The 21,071-nt window shown below is 43.6% G+C and overlaps 1 protein-coding gene across 1 annotated transcript in view; it reads right to left on the bottom strand.

The window, feature by feature from the left end:
* Window positions 1–21,071, bottom strand: part of LOC134612699 (uncharacterized) — a 156,727-nt gene that overhangs the window by 115,756 nt on the left and 19,900 nt on the right. The window contains exon 3 of the mRNA XM_063457124.1: window positions 7,159–7,317. Within this exon, the coding sequence (XP_063313194.1) occupies window positions 7,159–7,317 (159 nt within the window). The remainder of the gene's footprint in view (window positions 1–7,158; window positions 7,318–21,071) is intronic.

Below are 21,071 nucleotides of genomic sequence, written 5' to 3'. Positions count from 1 at the left end.
TCCCTGTTCATCATCCCTTTGATGCAGTTCAGTTGTCCTGTCCTGTTAGCATAAAAACACATCCAAAGCATAATGTTTACACCTCCATGTTTGATGGTTGGGATGGTGTTCTTGGGGTCATAGGCAGCATTCCTACTCCTCCAAAGTTGGCTCGATTTTGGTCTCATCTGACTACAACACTTTCACCCAGTTCTCCTCTGAGTCATTCAGATGTTTATTGCCAAACTTCAGATGGGCCTGTTCATGTGCTTTCTTGAGCAGGGGCCCATGCAGGAGCTACAGGATTTCAGTCCTTCACAGAGTAGTGTGTAAGCAATTGTTTTCTTTTTCATTACGGTCCCAGCTGCCTTGAGATCATTAACAAGATCCTCCTGTGTAGTTCTAGGCTCATTCCTCACAGTTTTCATGATTATTGAAACTCCATGAGGTGAGATCTTACATGGAGCACCAAACCGAGGGAGACTGACCGTTATTTTGTGTTTCTTCCATTTGCGAATAATTCCACCAACTGTTGTCACCTTTTCAACATGCTGCTTGGCGATGGTCTTGTAGTCCATTACAGCCTTGTGTAGGTCTACCATCTTGTCCCTGACATCCATGGACAGCTCTTTGGTCTTGGCCATGGTGGAGAGTTTGGTACCTGATTGATTTATTGCTTCTATGGACAAGTGTCTTTTATACAGGTAACGAGCTGAGATTAGGAGCACTCCCGTTAAGAGAGTGCTCTTTATCTCAGCTCTTTACTTGTCTAAAATACACCTGGAAGCCAGAAATCTTGCTGATTCATATGGGGATCAAATACTTATTTCACTCATAGACATGCAAATCAATTTATAACTTTTTTTGACATACACTTACCATTAAAATTATAAACTGATCATTTCTTTGTTAGTGGGCAAACGTTCAAAATATGCAGGGGAACAAATTCTTTTTTCCCTCACTGTATAGGGCTTGTTTTTTGTTCTTTTTCATTGAACTTTATACAATTACTACTTTGAAGAATTTATCCTTGAAGTGAATGTGGCTTGACGATTGTTATTAGACATGTGCAATTAGTTTCGGTCCGAATATGAATTTGGACGAATTTCGGACAATTCGGACATTCAGGTACTTCCGAAGTGCCGAATTGCCGAATTGCCGAGGTCCCGAATTTCCGAAGTTCCGAAGTGTCAAAGTGCCGAAGTTCCGAAGCACAGTATTGCCCAAGTACTAATATACTTACCCAGTGAAAGAAGAAGAATGTTACATTGTAAACAATTTTAAATAAAAAGTATACAAACATAGCCAGGATTCAGCTGTAAGCATTTGCAACACTTACAACAATCAAGTAACATACATTCATATCAAATGTAAGTTACTTGGTCAGTCAATGTAAAGACAGGAATGAATAAGTAGATAACTCCCATGGTATTAGGGAGCTATCTACTAAAAGGCTGAAAGACCTAAATTGGTCTTTCAGCCAAATTTACTAATACTAAGAAAAGATTACTTAGTATTAGTAAATTATGCCCCTACTCGCTATACCGTGAGTAGGTGCATGTTTATTAAACAGTGAGCAGCCTGTGAGCGGTGGGTGGGGGCCCTAACGTAAAATAATGGGGGGGCCTAATGTCCTCCCCCCTGGCCCCACCCCTGAGTGGTGGGTGGGGCCCTAAGTACTAATAAGGGAAGGGACCTAATGTCCTCCCCCCGGCCCCCACCCCTGAGCGGCGGGTGGGGGCCCTAAATTATAAATAAGGGAGGGGGGACCTAAGGTCCTCCCCCTGGCCCCCACCCCCCTGAGCAGCGGGTGGGGGCCCTAAATTGTAATAAGGGGGGGACCTACTGTCCTCCCCCTGGCCCCCACCCTTCAGCAGTGGGTGGGGGCCCTAGTGTCCTCCCCCTTGGCCCCCACCCCTGAGCCGGTGGGGGCCCTAAAAAAAATGTCCCCCCCAGGTGACTAGGGGTCCCCAAACCCCTAGTCACCCCCTCCCCCAATAAAAATTATCCCCCCTCACCCTAAAAACAAATGAGGGGGGGACCTTTAACTAAGTACCTGTAAAAAAAAAAAACTTGCCATTCAATGTTTTCTCTCTTTTAAAATCTTTTTTCAGCCCCAAAAAAGGGCAAATAAAAAAACATAATAACCGACGCAATTATATAAAAAAAAAAAAACAGCGCAAAAAAAAAAAATCCATCTTCTCACGGCGAGGGCTCCGCGCAGACTGAGCTCTGCAGGGCGGGGGAAGACTTATAAAGCCTTGCCCCGCCCTGCAATTAGGCCCAGAGCACTCTGATTGGTGGGTTTAAGCCATCCAATCAGAGTGCTCTGACAGTAAATGAAGAGACTGACAGGTAAGTTTGAAATCCCCCAATCAGAGTGCTTTGTGTCATTTTACACAGCGTGGGAAAGTTCTTTGGAATTTTCCTACGCTGTGTAATTTGACTCATAACTCATTTTTATTTTTTTTTAACCAGTGAGCAGTCACAGGCTGCTCACTGTTTACTAGACATGCCCCTACAAAATTTACTAATACTAAGTAATTTTTACTTAGTATTAGTAAATTTGTCTGAAAGACCAATTTAGGTCTTTCAGCCTTTTGGTAGATAACTCCCTAATACCGTGGGAATTAGGGAGTTATCTACCAAGCGGCTGCAAGTGAAGTCCCGAGGTGCAGAAGTCCCGAAATTCCGAAGTTGGGAAATTCCGAAGTGTCGAAGTGCCGAAGTTGCCGAATTTCTGAAGTGCCGAAGTTCTGAAGTTGCCGAAGTCCCGAATTGCAAAAATCCTGAATTTCGTAATGCCGAACCCAACCGAGAATTTTCCCAATGCACATGCCTAATTGTTATACAATTGGATCTTTCTTCCCTTATCATTATGAAAAGCTAATTTATTTCCATTATCCCGTCTTCTGCTATGACCATCAATCATTAGAGATGTCCCAAATAGTTCGCTGGCGAATAGGTCCTGGCAAACATAGCTTGTTCGCGTTCGCCACAGATGGCGAACATATGCGATGTTCGGTCCGCCCCTATTCGTCATCATTGAGTAAACTTTGACCCTGTACCTCACAGTCAGCAGACACATTCCAGCCAATCAGCAGCATACCCTCCCTCCCAGACCCTCCCACATCCCGGACAGCATCCATTTTAGATTCATTTGTAAGCTGCATTCTTTTTTTTTTTTAGACAGAAGTGTGTTATATTTGAGCATGCTAGGCTGAGTGTGCGTATATCATGGCTAGTTGCACTGAGGGTATGAGTATATAGCAGTACATTGTTGTGAAAGATGGCTGTCATGTTTAGGGTGTAGCTTGCACGTTATCAACTGTGTATTTATATCAGCAGCTCCACCACTAGTTATAAATCAAGTGTGAGTCGCCCCATGAGATGGGACTAGTGAATAACATAATACATGAATGGTTAAGGAAAAAGGCATGTAAGGAACTATGACAATAAACTCTTTAGGAGGTGAAGTAATGACATGTTTAAACGCTTACTACTTTACGATTAGTTAATGTGCAGAGAGCAGTTCATGTGATCAAAGGCATGGTATGGAGGATCGGCTATAGTGGGACATGCTTGGAATGCTGCTGTTTACTGCTTGTACTCATACGATCCCTTCTGGGCGCCAGGTGCAGACCCTCAGAGTCCCTGATACCTGGAACAACAAAGGCAAGTCTCTGGCTGAGTGCCGGGTTCGTGGCTCCAGGTGGTGGAAGCTTGTTTTGTCGGGTGGTCGGATCTGTCCCGGGGGTGCTTCACGCCCGGTGCGGGATTGTGGTGGCTTAAGGTGGAGGCGCGTGCTTGACGTGGGGCAGGCTCTGCATTTCTGTTTGTGCCTCCGATCCCGTCTTCAACGCCTTTTGCGTTGGTGGATTTTAATGGGGACTGCTTCGCTTAGCTGTGGTGGAGCTTGTTGGGGCTTCCTGCTTGTTATTTGCTTCCAAAATTGATTAAAGAGTCTGTCCAGCTTAGACTCACTATCCTGCCATGCTTTGCTGGTACCAGGAGGACACGCGGCTGCCGCCATATTAGGAGAGTCGCAGATGAGTATGTCAGCCTGGGCGGCTGTGCTCTGTGCGTCCATTAGCTCCAGGCAGCCTCTCAGAGGTGGACCGGGATAACCCCCACCAGTCCGAGGGGGGGGTAACGGAGCTCCTGCCGGGAAGTAGCTGCTCCTGGGCATTCCAAGATCGGGAGATCGCCGCCTCTCCCTCCCGGCAAGCACCAGGCCACACTTGCCACGCGGAGGTAAGTAAGCAACCTGTCAAGTTGCTGACCGCTATTAAGCATGTTGGGTCGGTCAGGTAGGAGCAATATTGCTGGGTCATCCCCTTCTAGAGTGAAATTCACTTGTTGATAGCTGCTAGTGAGATATTGAGGGAGCTCACACGAAGTGCGTCTTTCCTCCATGACAGCTAGTTTCCTTCACGCGTGTGTGTTTCAGGGCCTGCCAGGGCACAGTGTCACACCAGTGCAACTCATATCTGGTGTAACAGTAGTGTACATTGAAAAAAAATAAAAACATTTTACTGTAATAGATTGAATAGCAGTTAGTTGTCTGCAAGCGTGTGTGTCAGGCCTACAGCGTCTACTCTGCCAACTTCTGCCAGTGCACAGTGCCACTCATATCTGTTGTCACAGTAGCTTGCACGCATAGTACCAATAATCGAAAAAAAATGACAGGCAGAGGCAGGCCACCCCGCAGGGGCTGTCGTGGTCGTGGTGCTGTGATTCCCTTTGGCCCTGGAATAATGCCCAGTGTTCAGAGGCCACGTACCCTGAACTCGAAAAGTTCTGAGGACATAGTTGATTGGCTAACAAAGGACACCCAATCTTCTACAGCTTCCGCTCGGAACCTTGACGCACCATCCTCCTCCAGCTTAGCTTCGGGCACCTCTCAATTTACCACTCGCCCGCCTGCCGCCACCACCAACACTAGCACCACAGCCGCTTCACTTGATCTGTCAGAGGAGTTATTTACACATCAGTTGGAAGAAATGAGTGATGCGCAACCATTATTGCCAGATGATGTAGATAACAGGGATATGTCTCAGTCAGGCAGCATTACACACATGGACGTACGGTGTGATGATGATGATGATGTTGTACACGCTGCTGCTTCCTTTGCTGAGTTGACAGATACAAGTGAAGCGGTTGATGATGACGATGCGTCCGTGGATGTCACGTGGGTGCCCGCTAGAAGAGAAGAAGAACAGGGGGAAAGTTCAGATGGGGAGACAGAGAGGAGGAGGAGACGAGTTGGAAGCAGGGGGAGGTTGTCGCAAGGAGCTAGTGGCACAGTCAGACAGCATGCATCGGCACCCGAGGGTCAGCCAGACAGCACGCTAATCAACGCATGTTGTTGCCACCACCAGAATGCTGTCATTGCAGAGCTCAGCAGTGTGGCATTTTTTTTGTGTGTCTGCCTTTGACAACAGCGATGCCATTTGCAACCTGTGCCAAAAGAAACTGAGTCGTGGGAAGTCCAACACCCACCTAGGTACAACTGCTTTGCGAAGGCACGTGATCGCACATCACAAACACCTACGGGATCAACACATGAGTACAAGCAGCATACAAACTCAAAGCCGCCATCCTCCTCCTGGTCCAGCATCTTCAGCCACGTCAACCACTGCTGTCCTCCTTGCCGCCTCTCAACCATCCGCCACTCCGTCTCTCGCCTTGAGCAGTTCCCGCTCATCTGCCCACAATCAGGTGTCTGTCAAGGACATGTTTGAGCATAAGAAGCCAATGTCACAAAGTCACCCCCTTGCCCGGAATCTGACAGCTGGCTTGTCTGAACTCTTAGCCCGCCAGCTTTTACCATACAAGCTGGTGGAGTCTGAGGCGTTCAAAAAATTTTTAGCTATTGGGACACCGCAGTGGAAGGTACCCGGCCGAAATTTCTTTGCACAAAATGCAATCCCCAACCTGTACTCGATTGTGCAAAAGGAAGTAATGACATGTCTGGCACACAGTGTTGGGGCAAGGGTCCATCTGACCACTGATACCTGGTCTGCAAAGCCTTCAATGACATCAGTGAGGACAAGGAATGGTACATGGCTAGCTTGGTATCCAACTTTGTGCAAATGGGGAGTTTGCGGTTGTGCAAATGGACTGCGGTTGTTTGCGGTGCGTTAAACGGGGAGTTTGGTCTGTCACTGTGAATCAGGGGTAACCCTTACACTACCTGATCAATACAACATCATACCTGATGTTTTAAAGCACGTTATTCCAAACAATTTAGGAATGTTAGGGGATTTATGCTCTTTATGGATTAAAACCAGACTCTGCATCAACTATGTAATTTTCCATGGGAGTTTTGCCATGGATCCCCCTCCGGCATGCCACAGTCCAGGTGTTAGTCCCCTTGAAACAACTTTTCCATCACTATTGTGGCAAGAAAGAGTCCCTGTGGGTTTTAAAATTCGCCTGCCTATTGAAGTCTATGGCGGTTTGCCCGGTTCGCCCGTTCGCGAACATTTGCGGAAATTCACGTTCGCCATTCGCGAATGGAAAATGTTATGTTCGCGACATCTCTATCAATCATGTTTTCAGTGGGTGTTAACGACTTGCTTACCCTAACAGGTTAAAAGTCCCCAACACTCTCTGTCTCCATATTCATATTGTCTGTCCAAAGCTGCTGCAACAAAACGTTCTGGCTGTTTCACTCTGTTCTGTTGCTGCTGCACACACATCTAGCCAGCCATTCTTTCCTCCTCCCCCTTGCTGGCATTGCTTTCCCATGGGCTGAATTCAAACAGGAGAGACGCCCAGATTTCACTGATAATAGAGATCCAGACCACAACCTTCCTATCCCTGTGCCAGTTGGCACAGAATTGGCACAGATTGAACTGACTGAGAGGAGGGGCGGTTTCTTAACCTCTAATTTTAGTGAAATCTAAACATTTGCCATTAATTTTGCTAGCACAATGTATAGATCAAATTTGATTCTCTATAATTTCAGCTTACGTTGTATTTGTCATGACAGATTCCCTATAGTAACTCATTGTTATCTATTTTTTTTCACTGTATTAGTGACTTCTACACAAGTAGCTATCTCTGTTCAAGATTTGATTTCTGATTTTTATATTTGCTTTAAATGTTTGCATGAATATTAAAGTATTACAATATGTTACAGTTGTATCCACTAACAGAAAATTATATTCATACCTCTTTGATTACGATGTTTCTTGTATGCAATTTGATTGTTATATACAGTTTGAAAATTATTTTTAGGTTTAAAAGTGCCCGTTTCGAATTTAGGGTTTTTCTGTTCCACATGTAGTAAGAATCTTCTTTCATTGAGTAGTATTTCTGTTTTTGAGGAAACTGTAAGAAAAAAACGGTACAGGACAAAAAATTAAAAATTAGGAAAAAAATAACTATATATATATATATATATATATATATATATATATATATATATATATGTGTGTGTATATATATATATATATATATATATATATATATATATGTATATATATGTATGTATATATTATAGTATCTCACCCCTCACATTTTTGTGAATATTTTATTATATCTTTTCATGTGACAATACTGAAGAAATGACACTCTGCTACAATGTAGTAGGTGTTTAGCCTGTATAACAGTGTAAATTTGCTGTCCCCTCCAAATAACAACACACAGACATTAATGTCTAAACCAGGGCTGTACAACCTGCGGCCCCCCAGATGTTGCTGAACTACAACTCCCATGATTCCCTGACTATCTGTTTAATTGAAAGAATCATGGGAGTTGTAGTTCAGCAACATCTGGGGGCCCGCAGGTTGGACAGCCCTGGTTTAGACATTAATTTCTGGATGGATTGTCAGGGTGCCCGGTCAGCGCTGGGCACTTTAACAGCGCGACCGGGCCCCCTGTTATGTCATCACTGCTGGGAGGAAGTAACTCCCCTGTCACTCCTCCCAGCTATCAGAGCCCGCACGGGAGGAAGGAGGAGGGAGTCAGAGTGGGAACTCTGACTCCCATCAGGCTGAGCCACCACTGGACCCCAGGGAAATTCACAAAAGGTAGGAAACATTTTGTGTATGTGTGTGTCTCTGTATGTGTGTATGTGTGTGTGTCTCTGTATGTGTGTGTGTGTGTATGTGTGTGTGTATCAGTATGTATGTACAATATGGTAACTTTTGAAATAAACTCAAAAAAGCAAAAGCACGTGGGGTATATTAAAACGTATAATTTAAAAAATGCCAATTTTAATAAGATTAGGGCAGCTCTACAACATATCGACTGGCATAAACTCCTTAGTAATAAAAACACTGAGGAAAAATGGAAACTATTAAACAAATATTAGAAAGGTAAATTCCACAGTATGTACCATTGGGTAATAAATATAAAATAAACAAATTAAAACCAATGTGGCTTAGTAGAGAAGTAAAACAAGAGATTAAAGGGCATTTAAAGCATTTAAATCGGACAAATCAGAGGCAACAGAGGCATCCTTTATAAGATATAAGGAAGCCAATAATACTTGCAAAAAAGCAATTAAAGTGGCTAAACTAGAAAATTAGAAATTGATAGCCAAAGAATGCAAAACTAACCCCCAAAAAATGTCAAATAAATTAATTCTAAAAAAACAAAAAATGAAAGTGTAGGTACACTGAAAACAGAGATGGGTCTGTTAGTCAATGAAGACCAGGAAAAGGCAGAAATGTTAATTAACTATTTTTCTTCAGTATATATTAATGAGGATCCTATGACAAGAGATATGCAAATGATTGCTGCAACAAACTTGCAGATAATTTGTGATTGGATAACTCGAGACAAGGTGCTACAGCTATTAAAGAAAATTAATGTACCGTATATACTCGAGTATAAGCCGACCCGAATATAAGCCGAGGCCCCTAATTTTATCCCAAAAAACTGGGAAAACTTATTGACTCGAGTATAAGACTAGGGTGGGAAATGCAGCAGCTACTGGTAAATTTCTAAATAAAATTAGATCCTAAAAAAAATATATTAATTGAATATTTATTTACAGTGTGTGTATAATGAATGCAGTGTGTGCGTATGTGTGTGTGTATGAGTGCAGCGTGTGTGTATGAGTGCAGTGTGTGTGCGTGAATGCAGTGTGTGTGTGCATGAATGCAGTGTGTGTGTGTATGAATGCAGTGTGTGAATGCAGTGTGTGCAGGGCCGGTGCAAGGATATTTGCCGCCGTAGGCAAAAAACATTTTGCCGCCCCTCCCCCCCCATATGTCCTGACTTCCCCTCCTCCTCCCTCAGTGGTCCTTACCTCCCCACCCCCGTGTTCCTTCACCCCCCCCCCCAGTGGTCCTGACTCACCCCTCCCCTAGTGGTCCTTACCCTCCCCTCCCCTAGTGGTCCTTATCCCACCCCCTCCCTCTCATAGTGGTCCTTATCCCCCCCCATCCCTCCCATAGTGGTCCATATCCCCCCCATCCCTCCCATAGTGGTCCATATACCCCCCCTCCCTCCCATAGTGGTCTTTATACCCCCCCTCCCTCCCATAGTGGTCTTTATACCCCCCCTCCCTCCCATAGTGGTCCTTATCCCCCCCCCTCTCCCTCCCATAGTGGTCCTTATACCCCCCCCTCTCCCTCCCATAGTGGTCCTTATACCCCCCCTCCCTCCCATAGTGGTCCTTATCCCCCCCCTCCCTCCCATAGTGGTCCTTATACCCCCCTCCCTCCCATAGTGGTCCTTATCCCCCCCTCCCTCCAATAGTGGTCCTTATACCCCCCCACCCTCCCATAGTGGTCCTTATCCCACCCCCTCCCTCCCATAGTGGTCCTTATCCCCCCCTCCCTCCCATAGTGGTCCTTATCCCCCCCCCCCTCCCATAGTGGTCCTTATTCCCCCCCCCTCCCATAGTGGTCCTTATACCCCCCTCCCTCCCATAGTGCTCCTTATACCCCCCTCCCTCCCATAGTGGTCCTTATCCCCCCCTCCCTCCCATAGTGGTCCTTACCCCCCCCTCCCTCCCATAGTGGTCCTTATCCCCCCCCCTCCCTCCCATAGTGGTCCTTATACCCCCCCTCCCTCCCATAGTTGTCCTTATACCCCCCCTCCCTCCCATAGTGGTCCTTATACCCCCCCTCCCTCCCATAGTTGTCCTTATACCTCTTTTTTTTGTTATTATAAATTTTTTATTATTATTTCTTATTTTTTTATTATATTTTTTTTTTCGTCCCCCCTCCCTGCTTGATACATAGCAGGGAGGGGGGCTCCTTCCCTGGTGGTCCAGTGGCAGTTCAGTGGGGGGAGAGGGGGGCTGGCAGAGCTGTACTTACCTCTCCTGCAGCTCCTGTCAGCTCTCTCCTCCTCCGCGCGGTCTGTGCAGCTCCCTCTGTCAGCTCCCAGTGTAAGTCTCGCGAGAGCCGCGGCTCTCGCGAGACTTACACTGGGAGCTGACCGAGGTGCTGAACGGACCGGCGGAGGAGGAGAGAGCTGACAGGAGCTGCAGGAGAGGTAAGTACAGCTCTGCCAGCCCCCCTCTCCCCCCAGTCTGTATTATGGCAATGCAAATTGCCATAATACAGACTCTGACTCGAGTATAAGCCGAGTTGGGGTTTTTCAGCCCAAAAAATGGGCTGAAAAACTCGGCTTATACTCGAGTATATACGGTAAATAAAGCTCCGGGGCCTGACGGTATCCACCCACGAGTACTTAAGGAGCTGAGTGGGGAAGTAAGTGAACCTCTGTGTTTAATTTTTCAAGATTCTTTTGTTTCAGGTATTGTACCGGAAGATTGGAGGATTAAAATGAGTTGAAAATCCTTGCCTGGAAATTATAGACCTGTGAGCTTAACTTCTGTGACTGGGGAATTATTTGAACGGCTATTAAGGGATAATATTCAGGAATTCATTGGGAAGAACTGTGTTATTAGCAATAATCAGCATGGTTTTATGAAACATAGGTCGTGTCAAACTAACCTAATTGCATTCTACGAAGAAGTAAGTAGAAATATAGATCAGGGTGTTGCAGTGGATGTGATCTACTTGGATTTTGCAAAGACATTTGATATGGTTCCTCACAATAGGTTAGTCTTCAAACTAAAAGAAATTGGTCTAGATTAGAGATGTCGCGAACATAAAAATTTTCGTTTGCGAATGGCGAACGCGAATTTCCGCAAATGTTCGCGAACGGGTGAACTGGGCGAACCACCATAGACTTCAATGGGCAGGCGAATTTTAAAACCCTCAGGGACTCTTTCTGGCCACAATTGTGATGGAAAAGTTGTTTCAAGGGGACTAACACCTGGACTGTGGCATGCCGGAGGGGGATCCATGGCAAAACTCCCATGGAAAATTACATAGTTAATGCAGAATCTGGTTTTAGTCCATAAAGGGCATAAATCACCTATCATTCCTAAATTGTTTGGAATAACGTGCTTTAAAACATCAGGCATGATGTTGTATCGATCAGGTAGTGTAAGGGTTACGCCCGCTTCACAGTGACAGACCAAACTCCCCGTTTAACGCACCGCAAACACCGCAAACTGTTGTCAGAGGCAGACACACCAAAAAAATACCACACTGCTGAGATCTGCAATGACGTCATTCTGGTGGTGGCAACAGCATGCATTGATTGGCGTGCTGTCTGGCTGACCCCGGGTGCCGATGCATGTTGTCTGACTGGGCCACTAGCTCCTTGCGACGACCTCCCCCTGCTTCCAACTCGTCTCCTCCTCCTCTCTGTCTCCCCATCTGAACTTTCCCCCTGTTATTCTTCTCTTCTAGCGGGCACCCACGTGACATCCACGGACGCATCATCATCATCAAACGCTTCACTTGTATCTGACAACTCAGCAAAGGAAGCAGCAGCGGGTACAACATCATCATCATCACACCGTATGTCCATGTGTGTAATGCTGCCTGACTGAGACATATCCCTGTTATCTACATCCTCTGGCAATAATGGTTGCGCATCACTCATTTCTTCCAACTGATGTGTAAATAACTCCTCTGACAGATAAAGTGAAGCAGCTGTGGTGCTAGTGTTGATGGTAGCGGCAGGCGGGCGAGTGGTAACTTGAGAGGTGCCCGAAGCTAAGCTGGAGGAGGATGGTGCGTCAAGGTTCCGAGCGGAAGTTGTAGAAGATTGGGTGTCCTGTGTTAGCCAGTCAACTATGTCCTCAGAACTTTTCGAGTTCAGGGTACGTGGCCTCTGAACACTGGGCATTATTCTAGGGCCAAAGGGAATCACAGCACCATGACCACGACGGCCCCTGCGGGGTGGCCTGCCTCTGCCTGTCATTTTTTTTCGATTAGTGGTACTATGCGTGCAAGCTACTGTGACAACAGATATGAGTGGCACTGTGCACTGGCAGAAGTTGGCAGAGTAGACGCTGTAGGCCTGACACACACGCTTGCAGACAACTAACTGCTATTCAATCTATTACAGTCAAAAAATTTTTTTTTTTAAATGTACACTACTGTTACAACAGATATGAGTTGCACTGGTGTGACACTGTGCCCTGGCAGGCCCTGAAACGCACACGTGTGAAGGAAACTGACTGCTATTATATTACAGTCAAAAAAGTTTTTTTTTTTTTTTTTTAAATGCAAGCTATTGTGACACCAGATATGAGTGGTGGCACTGGGCAAGTGGGCACAGCATACGCTGTGAGCCTGACACACACGCTGGCAGGCAGGCAACTGCAATTAAATTACACAGGAAAAAAAAAAGACTGATGTTCTATTTTGGGGTGCTGTCCTTACAGCAGAGATCAGATGAGTCCTTCAGGACTGTAGTGGATGCTGAATACACTAGCCTAGCTATCAATTTCCCTATTAAATCAGCAGCGGCTACACTGTCCCTCCACTCACAAAGAATGCAGCTTCCGGGGGGCGGGGCCTAGCTGTCATGGAGGAAAGACGCACTTCGTGTAAGCTCCCTCAATATCTCACTTTAAGCAGCTATCAACAAGCGAATTTCACCCCAGAAGGGGATGACCCAGCAATGTTGCTCCTACCTGACCGACCCGACATGCTTAATAGCTACATAGTTACATAGTTAGATAGCTGAAAAGAGACTTGCGTCCATCAAGTTCAGCCTTCCTCACACCTGTTTTTTGCTGTTGATCCAAAAGGCAAAAACAAAATAAAAAACAAACAAAAAAAAACCCCCAGTTTGAAGCACAATTTTGCAACAAGCTAGGACAAAAAATTCCTTCTTGACCCCACAATGGCAGTCAGATTTATCCTTGAATCAAGCAGTTATTACCCTACATTGAAAGATTATATCCTTGAATATTCTGTCTTTGCAAGTATGCATCTAGTAGCTGTTTGAACATCTGTATGGACTCTGATAAAACCACTTCTTCGGGCAGAGAATTCCACATCCTGATTGTTCTTACAGTAAAAAAAACCTTTCCTTTGCCTTAGACGAAATCTTCTTTCTTCCAGTCTAAACGCATGGCCTCGTGTCCTATGTAAAGTCCGGTTTGTGAATAGATTTCCACACAATGGTTTGTATTGGCCCCGAATATATTTGTATAATGTTATCATATCCCCTCTCAGGCGACGTTTTTCTAAACTAAATAGGTTTAAATTTGTTAACCTTTCTTCATAGCTGATATGTTCCATTCCTTTTATTAATTTTGTAGCCCGCCTCTGCACTTTCTAGTGCCATGATATCCTTCTTTAGAACAGGTGCCCAAAATTGCACAGCATATTCAATATGTGGTCTTACCAGTGATTTATAGAGAGGCAAAATGATATTCTCGTCCCGAGAATGAATGCCCTTTTTCATGCATGACAATACCTTACTGGCCTTGGCCACTGCTGATTGACATTGCACATTGTTGCATAGTTTGTTGTCTATAACAATTCCCAAGTCCTTTTCGTGTGTTGTTATCCCTAATTCACTTCCATTAAGGGTATACGTTGCTTGTGTATTCTTTACGCCAAAGTGCATAACTTTGCATTTTTCAACATTAAATTTCATCTGCCATTTGAGTGCCCAGTCCTCCAGTCTATCTAAATCCTTCTGCAGCAAAGTAATATCTTGCTCACATTGTATTATTTTACAAAGTTTTGTGTCATCTGCAAACACTGAAACATGACTTTCAATGCTGTCTTCAAGATCATTTATAAAAATGTTAAATAGAAGGGGTCCCAGAACAGACCCCTGAGGGACACCACTTGCCACCTCTGTCCAGCTTGAAAATTTACCATTAACGACAACTCTTTGTATTCTGTTTTTAAGCCAATGTTCTACCCAAGAACAAGCATTTTCATCGAGACCGATTTCCTTGAGTTTGAACACTAATCTTTTGTGTGGAACTGTATCAAATGCCTTGGCAAAATCCAAATAGATCACATCCACTGCAACACCCTGATCTATACTTCTACTTACTTCTTCGTAGAACGCAATCAAGTTAGTTTGACATGACCTGTGCTTCATAAAACCGTGCTGATTTTTGCTGATAACCATATTCTTCTCAAGGAATTCTTTAATATTATCCCTTAATAACCTTTCAAATATTTTACCAGCCACAGAAGTTAAGCTCACAGGTCTATAATTTCCAGGCAAGGATTTTGAACCATTTTTGAATATAGGAACCACATCTGCCTTCCTCCAATCCTCCGGAACACTTCCTGAAAGAAAAGAATCTTGAAAGATTAAAAACAGAGGTTCACTTATTTCTACACTTAGTTCCTTAAGTACACGTGGATGGATACCGTCAGGCCCTGGAGCTTTGTTTATATTAACTTTCTTTAGTTGCTGCAGCACATTGTCTTGAGTTAACCAATTACAATTATTCTGCAAGTTTTTAGTAGCAATCATTTGCACATCTATTGCCATGGGTTCTTCTTTAATATATACGGAGGATAAATAGTTATTTAGAATTCCTGCCTTTTCTTGGTCTTCATTAACTAACACCCCCGTTTCAGTTTTAAGTGTACCTATACTTTCATTTTTGGGTTTTTTGGAATTTATGTACTTAAAAAATGCTTTGGGGTTGGTTTTGCTCTCTTTAGCTATCATTTTTTCATTTTGAAGTTTAGCAAGTTTAATTGCCTTTTTGCACGCATTATTTGCTTTCTTATATCTTTTATAAGATGCATCTGATTTGTCTGATTTAAATGCTTTAAATGCCCTTTTCTTATTTTTAATCTCTTGTTTTACTTCTCTACTAAGCCACATTGGTTTTAATTTGTTTCTTTTATACTTATTTCCCAATGGTACATACTGAGAAATGTACCTTTCTAATATTTGTTGGAAGATGATCCATTTATCCTCAGTGTTCTTTTCACTAAAGAGTTTATGCCAGTCAATATATTGTAAAGCTTCCCTTATCTTATTGAAATTGGTCTTTTTAAAATTATATGTTTTAGTATACCCCATGTGCTTTTGTTTTTTTGAGTTTATTTCAAAGGACACTATATTGTGATCACTATTTCCCAAGTGCTCACCTACTTGAATGTTGGTCAAAAGATCAACGTTGTTTGTTAAAACCAGGTCCAGACAAGCGTCCATTCTAGTTGGTGCTTGTACAAGTTGTGACATGAAGTTGTCATTTAACAAGTTTAAAAACCTAATTCCCTTTGCTGAGCTACTAGTCCCTATGTCCCAATTTATGTCTGGGTAATTAAAATCTCCAATAATTAAAGTGTTACCAAGATTTGCAGCTTTCTCAATTTGCTCAAACAGCTGTTGTTCCTCGTCAATATTAACATTAGGTGGTTTATAACATATCCCAACCAATAGTTGGTTTCCCTTCTTTTCCCCCAAGCAGATATTTACCCATAAAGCTTCCACATTTTCCTCATCGCATTCAATTTGCTTAAGATTTGGCTTTAAATCATGGTTGACATACAAACATACCCACCACCCTTCTTGTTTTTCCTATCCTTCCTAAATAATGTGTACCCATTTAAGTTAACTGCCCAGTCATGTGTCTCATCCCACCATGTTTCAGTTATGCCTATTATATCATATTGTTTAGTGTATGCTAATGCCTCTAGTTCCCCCATTTTGTTATTTAGGCTCCTTACATTAGTAAGCATACATTTAATATCATGCGTCTCTTGTTTATTTTGTGAATTACCAACATTACATAGCTTCTCTGTTCTGAGCTTGCCCCTCCCCCGTCTCCACCCTCCTTATACTGTTCTAAAGCCCATCTCCTTTCTGTCCTATCTCCATTTTGTAGATTGCTATGACCCTCCCCCCCTACTACTAGTTTAAAATCTCCTCCAACCTTCTAGCCATCCTATCCCCCAGCACTGCAGACCCCCTTCCGTTTAGGTGCAATCCATCACTACTATATAGGTTGTACCCAATCGCAAAGTCGGCCCAGTGCTCTAAAAACCCAAAACCCTCCTTCCTGCACCAAGACTTCAGCCACGCATTAACCTCTCTAATCTCCCGCTGCCTTTCCACTGTAGCACGTGGCACAGGTAATATCTCAGAGAATACCACCTTGGAGGTCCTTTTCTTGAGTTTGCTACCTAATTCCCTGAAATCATTCTTTAGGACCTTCCATCTTCCTCTTACTTTGTCATTGGTACCAACATGGACCATGACCGCTGGGTCATCCCCAGCCCCTCCCAATAATCCATCCACTCTGTCAGCAACATGCCGGACCCGAGCACCCGGGAGACAGCAAACTGTCCGGTTGAGCCGATCAGAGTGGCAGATTGCCCTATCTCTTCTCCTAATGATAGAGTCCCCTACCACCACAACCTGTCTTGCCTTCCTTACATTTTGATCCCCACCCGTACTAGAGGGGCTGTCACCTCGGCTGTTAGAAGTAACAGCTTCCTCTAATACAGCTACTCCTGAGCTGATGCTCCCAACATCTTCCCTCAAACGGGCAAATCTGCTAGGTTGCACCAAATCAGGACTAGCTAGCCCTTTCCTCTTCCCTCCCCCCCTGCTTCCTCGCCCCACTGTCACCCAGCTACATGCCTGTTCCCCATCTGTCATATCTCCTCCCTCTCCACTACCTGTCCCCACTAAACTCTGCTCAGTCAGCAGCAGACTCCTCTCAAGATTGTCGATCTCCCTCAAAGTTGCGATTTGCTTCTCAAGATCTCCAATCTGAGCTTCCAGAGAAGCCACTCGCACACAACCATCACAGAGGTATGGACCATGGACGGGTACATCCAGGCATCCATACATGCAACAAGATGTGCATTGAGTTAAACTAACAATCTTGCTAACACTCATTTCCCCAGATACAGATAAAAATATAATTAAATAAAAAAAATATATATATATATAAATAAAATAAAAAATTTAAAATTACCTTGATAGTTTAAACCCCTAGTTAGTTCCAACTCCTGGTTTTCTAACTCCTACTTGAAAGAGTCTGCTTCCAAGTAATGTGAGCAAGCTCAGAAGCTCAGTGGGTTAGGGGTGTGCCTTTATGGGGATACAAATCCCACACAGGTGCAATTAATGAACACTATCCCCCAATCAATCAAGCAGCAGCACAAAAGACGGGGAAAAACCAGAACACCAGGAAAAAAACAAAAAAGAAACCTTTTTTTTTTTTTTTTTAAACTTTACAGACTGAACCAATTAAACAAAAACAAAATACAAACCACTCTCCACAGTATACAAACCACTCCAAGCAACTCCTGGTTTTCTAACTCCTACTTGAAAGAGTCTACTTCCAAATAATGTGAGCAAGCTCAGTGAGTTAGGGGTGTGCCTTTATAGGGATACAAATCCCACACAGGTGCAATTAATGAACACTCCCCCCAATCAATCAAGCAGCAGCACAAAAGAGGGGGAAAAACCAGAACACCAGGAAAAAAACAAAAATATAATTGTAGTCCACAATATATTAAAAAAACAAAAAACAAGCAGGCCCAAGTATGTTAAAATGATGAAGAAATGGAGATTAAAGACACATTGATTCAAATTCTACATACAAGTAATTCAAATACAATACAGTTATAGTGTCCAGCATTAAAGGTTGATAGTGTCCTCCATAAGCTACCTTGCATAAGGCACTGGTTCAACTGTACTTGATCTGAGAACTGTTCTGGTTTTCAACAGGGAAATTTTTAACTCAGACTTGCATAAGGCACTGGTCCAGCTGTACTTAATCTGAGAACTGTTCTGGTTTTCAACAGGGAACTTTTTAACTCAGACTTGCATAAGACACTTGTCCAGCTGTACTTGATCAGAGAACTGTTCTGGGTTTTTAACAGGGAACGTTTTAACTCAGACTTGCATAAGGCACTGGTCCAGCTGTACTTCTGTAGATGTACCAGACTGAGAAAAGCATTGGTTCTTCTAGCCCACCACAAATATTAGTGGAGACACCCTGTGCTTAATCCTTAACTATTTTGTGAGTGTATTACTAATTGCCTATAGACTGTTATATTGTATTCAAAGAGCCGTTTTCCTGGCACTATAGGGTTACTAGGTCCTCACCTCCCTCGGGGACACTCTCCCGCAGGGCTGGAGGGGTTAAAACCCCGTAGACATTTACCTTAATCTAGCGCTGGGCTCCCTCGGAGCTGGTGACCTCTTCTCCCTCTGCTGACATTAGCTCCCGAGTGGAGCCGAATGTGCATGCACGGCAAGAGCCATGCATGCATTCAAACCGCCCATAGGAAAGCATTACTCAATGCTTTCCTACGGGGATCTGAACTCACACTGCGTGAGTGTAATGCAATATTCACACTGAGAATCACGGAAGCAGCCTCTAGTGGCTGACAGGGAGACAGCCACTTGAGGCTGGATTAAAACTGCAATGTAAATATAGCAGTTTCTCTGAAACTGCTATGTTTTCAGCTGCAGGGTTAAAACTAGGGGGACCTGGCACCCAGACCACTTTAATGAGCTGAAGTGGTCTGGGTGCCTATAGTGGGGGCAACAATGGGGGCAAAAACAAAAGTGTTGCATTTATAATTTTGTTCAGTGGATATCTGGAGGGCTTTATTAGCCTACAAGCTAACTTTATGATCTGTCCACAAACGTGTGCCTAACCTGACCACCTACGCCTTATTATAGCTACATAATCTTTTTAGCTTACTGAATACTGTGTAAAACACCCTCTAGACATATCCACTTAGCCTGCTGTTATTTTTTTTTTAATTTTTTTTTTATTCTGCAGTTTTTTCAAGGCCATGCAATTGTTCTCATGTCTTACATTGCACTTTCTGGGCAATAAGTTTCATAGCTAGGCAAGTTCTTATGTAATACTATGCACATTAAGCTAAAATTTATTTGGTGACTATAGTGAAATCCAAGACATATTGGGCAATTTAACAATCAGGGCTAATTAGTAAATCTATTTTGAGGTTTTTTCTTTTTTTTGTATTAAGATCATAGAGTTCATGTTGCCATGCTCTTTTGTGAGCATCTCCTTAATTGGGATGCTTTCTTGATAATTAAACCACTTATTTTAACGCTTCACATGGAAACCTCCTGTGAAGCGTTTCTAGAAAACAGTTTTGGATGTCTTGTGCTACTATGTCTGCAAAAGATGAATCATTTATAAAAGACTACTTGAGCCTCCATGGGCTTCTATTACTGTAACCGTATTAATCTTTTAGGATTGTGATAAGAGCTGAATGGTCAGACCAAGCGGTCTGTTAATTGAACATCGGGGGCCCTGGTCCAGGTAGCTGCTTGTAAAATGACAACTATCAATCCTTGAATATGCATTGTTGCATTGTGAATAACAGGTGAAATTCCTTTCTCCGGGGTGAAGAACCCTTCAAACATCATACAAATTGTGGTCATCTAGCAATTTAACTAATGCTTTACAAGATTTGGAGAGTATAGTCTGTGTAGGACTTTTTATGTGTGAATTTGAGTCTATTGAGGAGTCCAGAATTTGATAAAATCCCCACAGAACACTATTACTGTCCAAATAGAGCACTGATTGGACAATCCACTCCATTGTTAGAGTTTGTTAAAGATTTTCTCCACCTCAGAGTTACAGTCATGTGGCTGGTAAGTCCTGGTCTCACAAAATGGAGTTCCTTAGACTCTGGGAAGGACAGTTCTTCCACACATTATATGTACCTGGATATCTCTTCACTGAGTGCCCTTACTATCCAAATAGCACCCTGTTTAGAGAATTGGCGACCAAGTTAGAGCTATTCTCTGATTCAGCTCAGAATTACAGGCTAGTTAGTCCCAGTCTCAAAAAATTGTATTCCTGGGGCTTTATGGAGGACAGTACCCGCACACATTATATGTCTATTGATAACTCATCACAGAGCACCCTTACTGTCCCAGTTTCACCCTGATTGGTGTTTGGGGGACCATCGATACCTGATTAAAGATTTAATGGATCACTGCACAGTCCTGATTCGGTGAACAGTTCCATAGTGTGTCAGGGTATCTCCCGCTCGATGTGCAAGATGGCAATCCCAAGAGGTTGCATCCAGGGGGTCTCTATAACCCCTTCCCATAGGAACTATAGCCCTTTTTAGTGGCTCTTGGTACCATGCACATAGTCTATGGGCAGGAGACAGGCGTTCACAGTTCTAAAAGGCTGTGGTATGGGAGCTTTCATCACAATTATTGTTATTATTTGGTATTTATGTAATGTCAACATATAGGTGGCTTAGGCTAGTCTTGGCCTGGGACTCTGGATCTGTGTGTGGGGTCCATGTCTGAGCCTGGAGAGCAACAGATCTCTCTGTGTGGCTGTGTGCTCGCTGGAAAATCCGGAGGGGGAGAGCATCCTGCATGGCAGCACTGGGAGAAAGTGATGTCAGCTCACTTTCTCTTGGCACGGGAAGGCATCTGCATGAAATTGAAAAGAGTGCTCTGCTAATTTCCTCACTGGACCACAGGGATGCCACCCTCCTCCAGCACAAAGATAGGCAAAGAGGAAGGTGGCTAAATGTGTGTGTGGGGGTACCAGTCATATATATATATATATATATATATATATATATATATATATATATATATATATGTATATGTATGACACTGTGTAAATTGGTGGGTATCTTTGTGTTTTTATGACAGTGTGTCTATTTTTTTATGTACTGTGTATATGTGTGTGACACTGTGTACGGAAGTGTATATCTGTGTGTTTGTGTAGCAGTGTTTACCTGTTTGTGTATATACATGTGTGGCAGTGCATATCAGTGTTTGTAATTTGTGTTTCT

This window comes from Pelobates fuscus, chromosome 5 (assembly GCF_036172605.1).
Source record: "Pelobates fuscus isolate aPelFus1 chromosome 5, aPelFus1.pri, whole genome shotgun sequence".
Lineage (NCBI taxonomy): Eukaryota > Metazoa > Chordata > Amphibia > Anura > Pelobatidae > Pelobates > Pelobates fuscus.
This window is presented reverse-complemented; position numbering and strand designations above follow the sequence as displayed.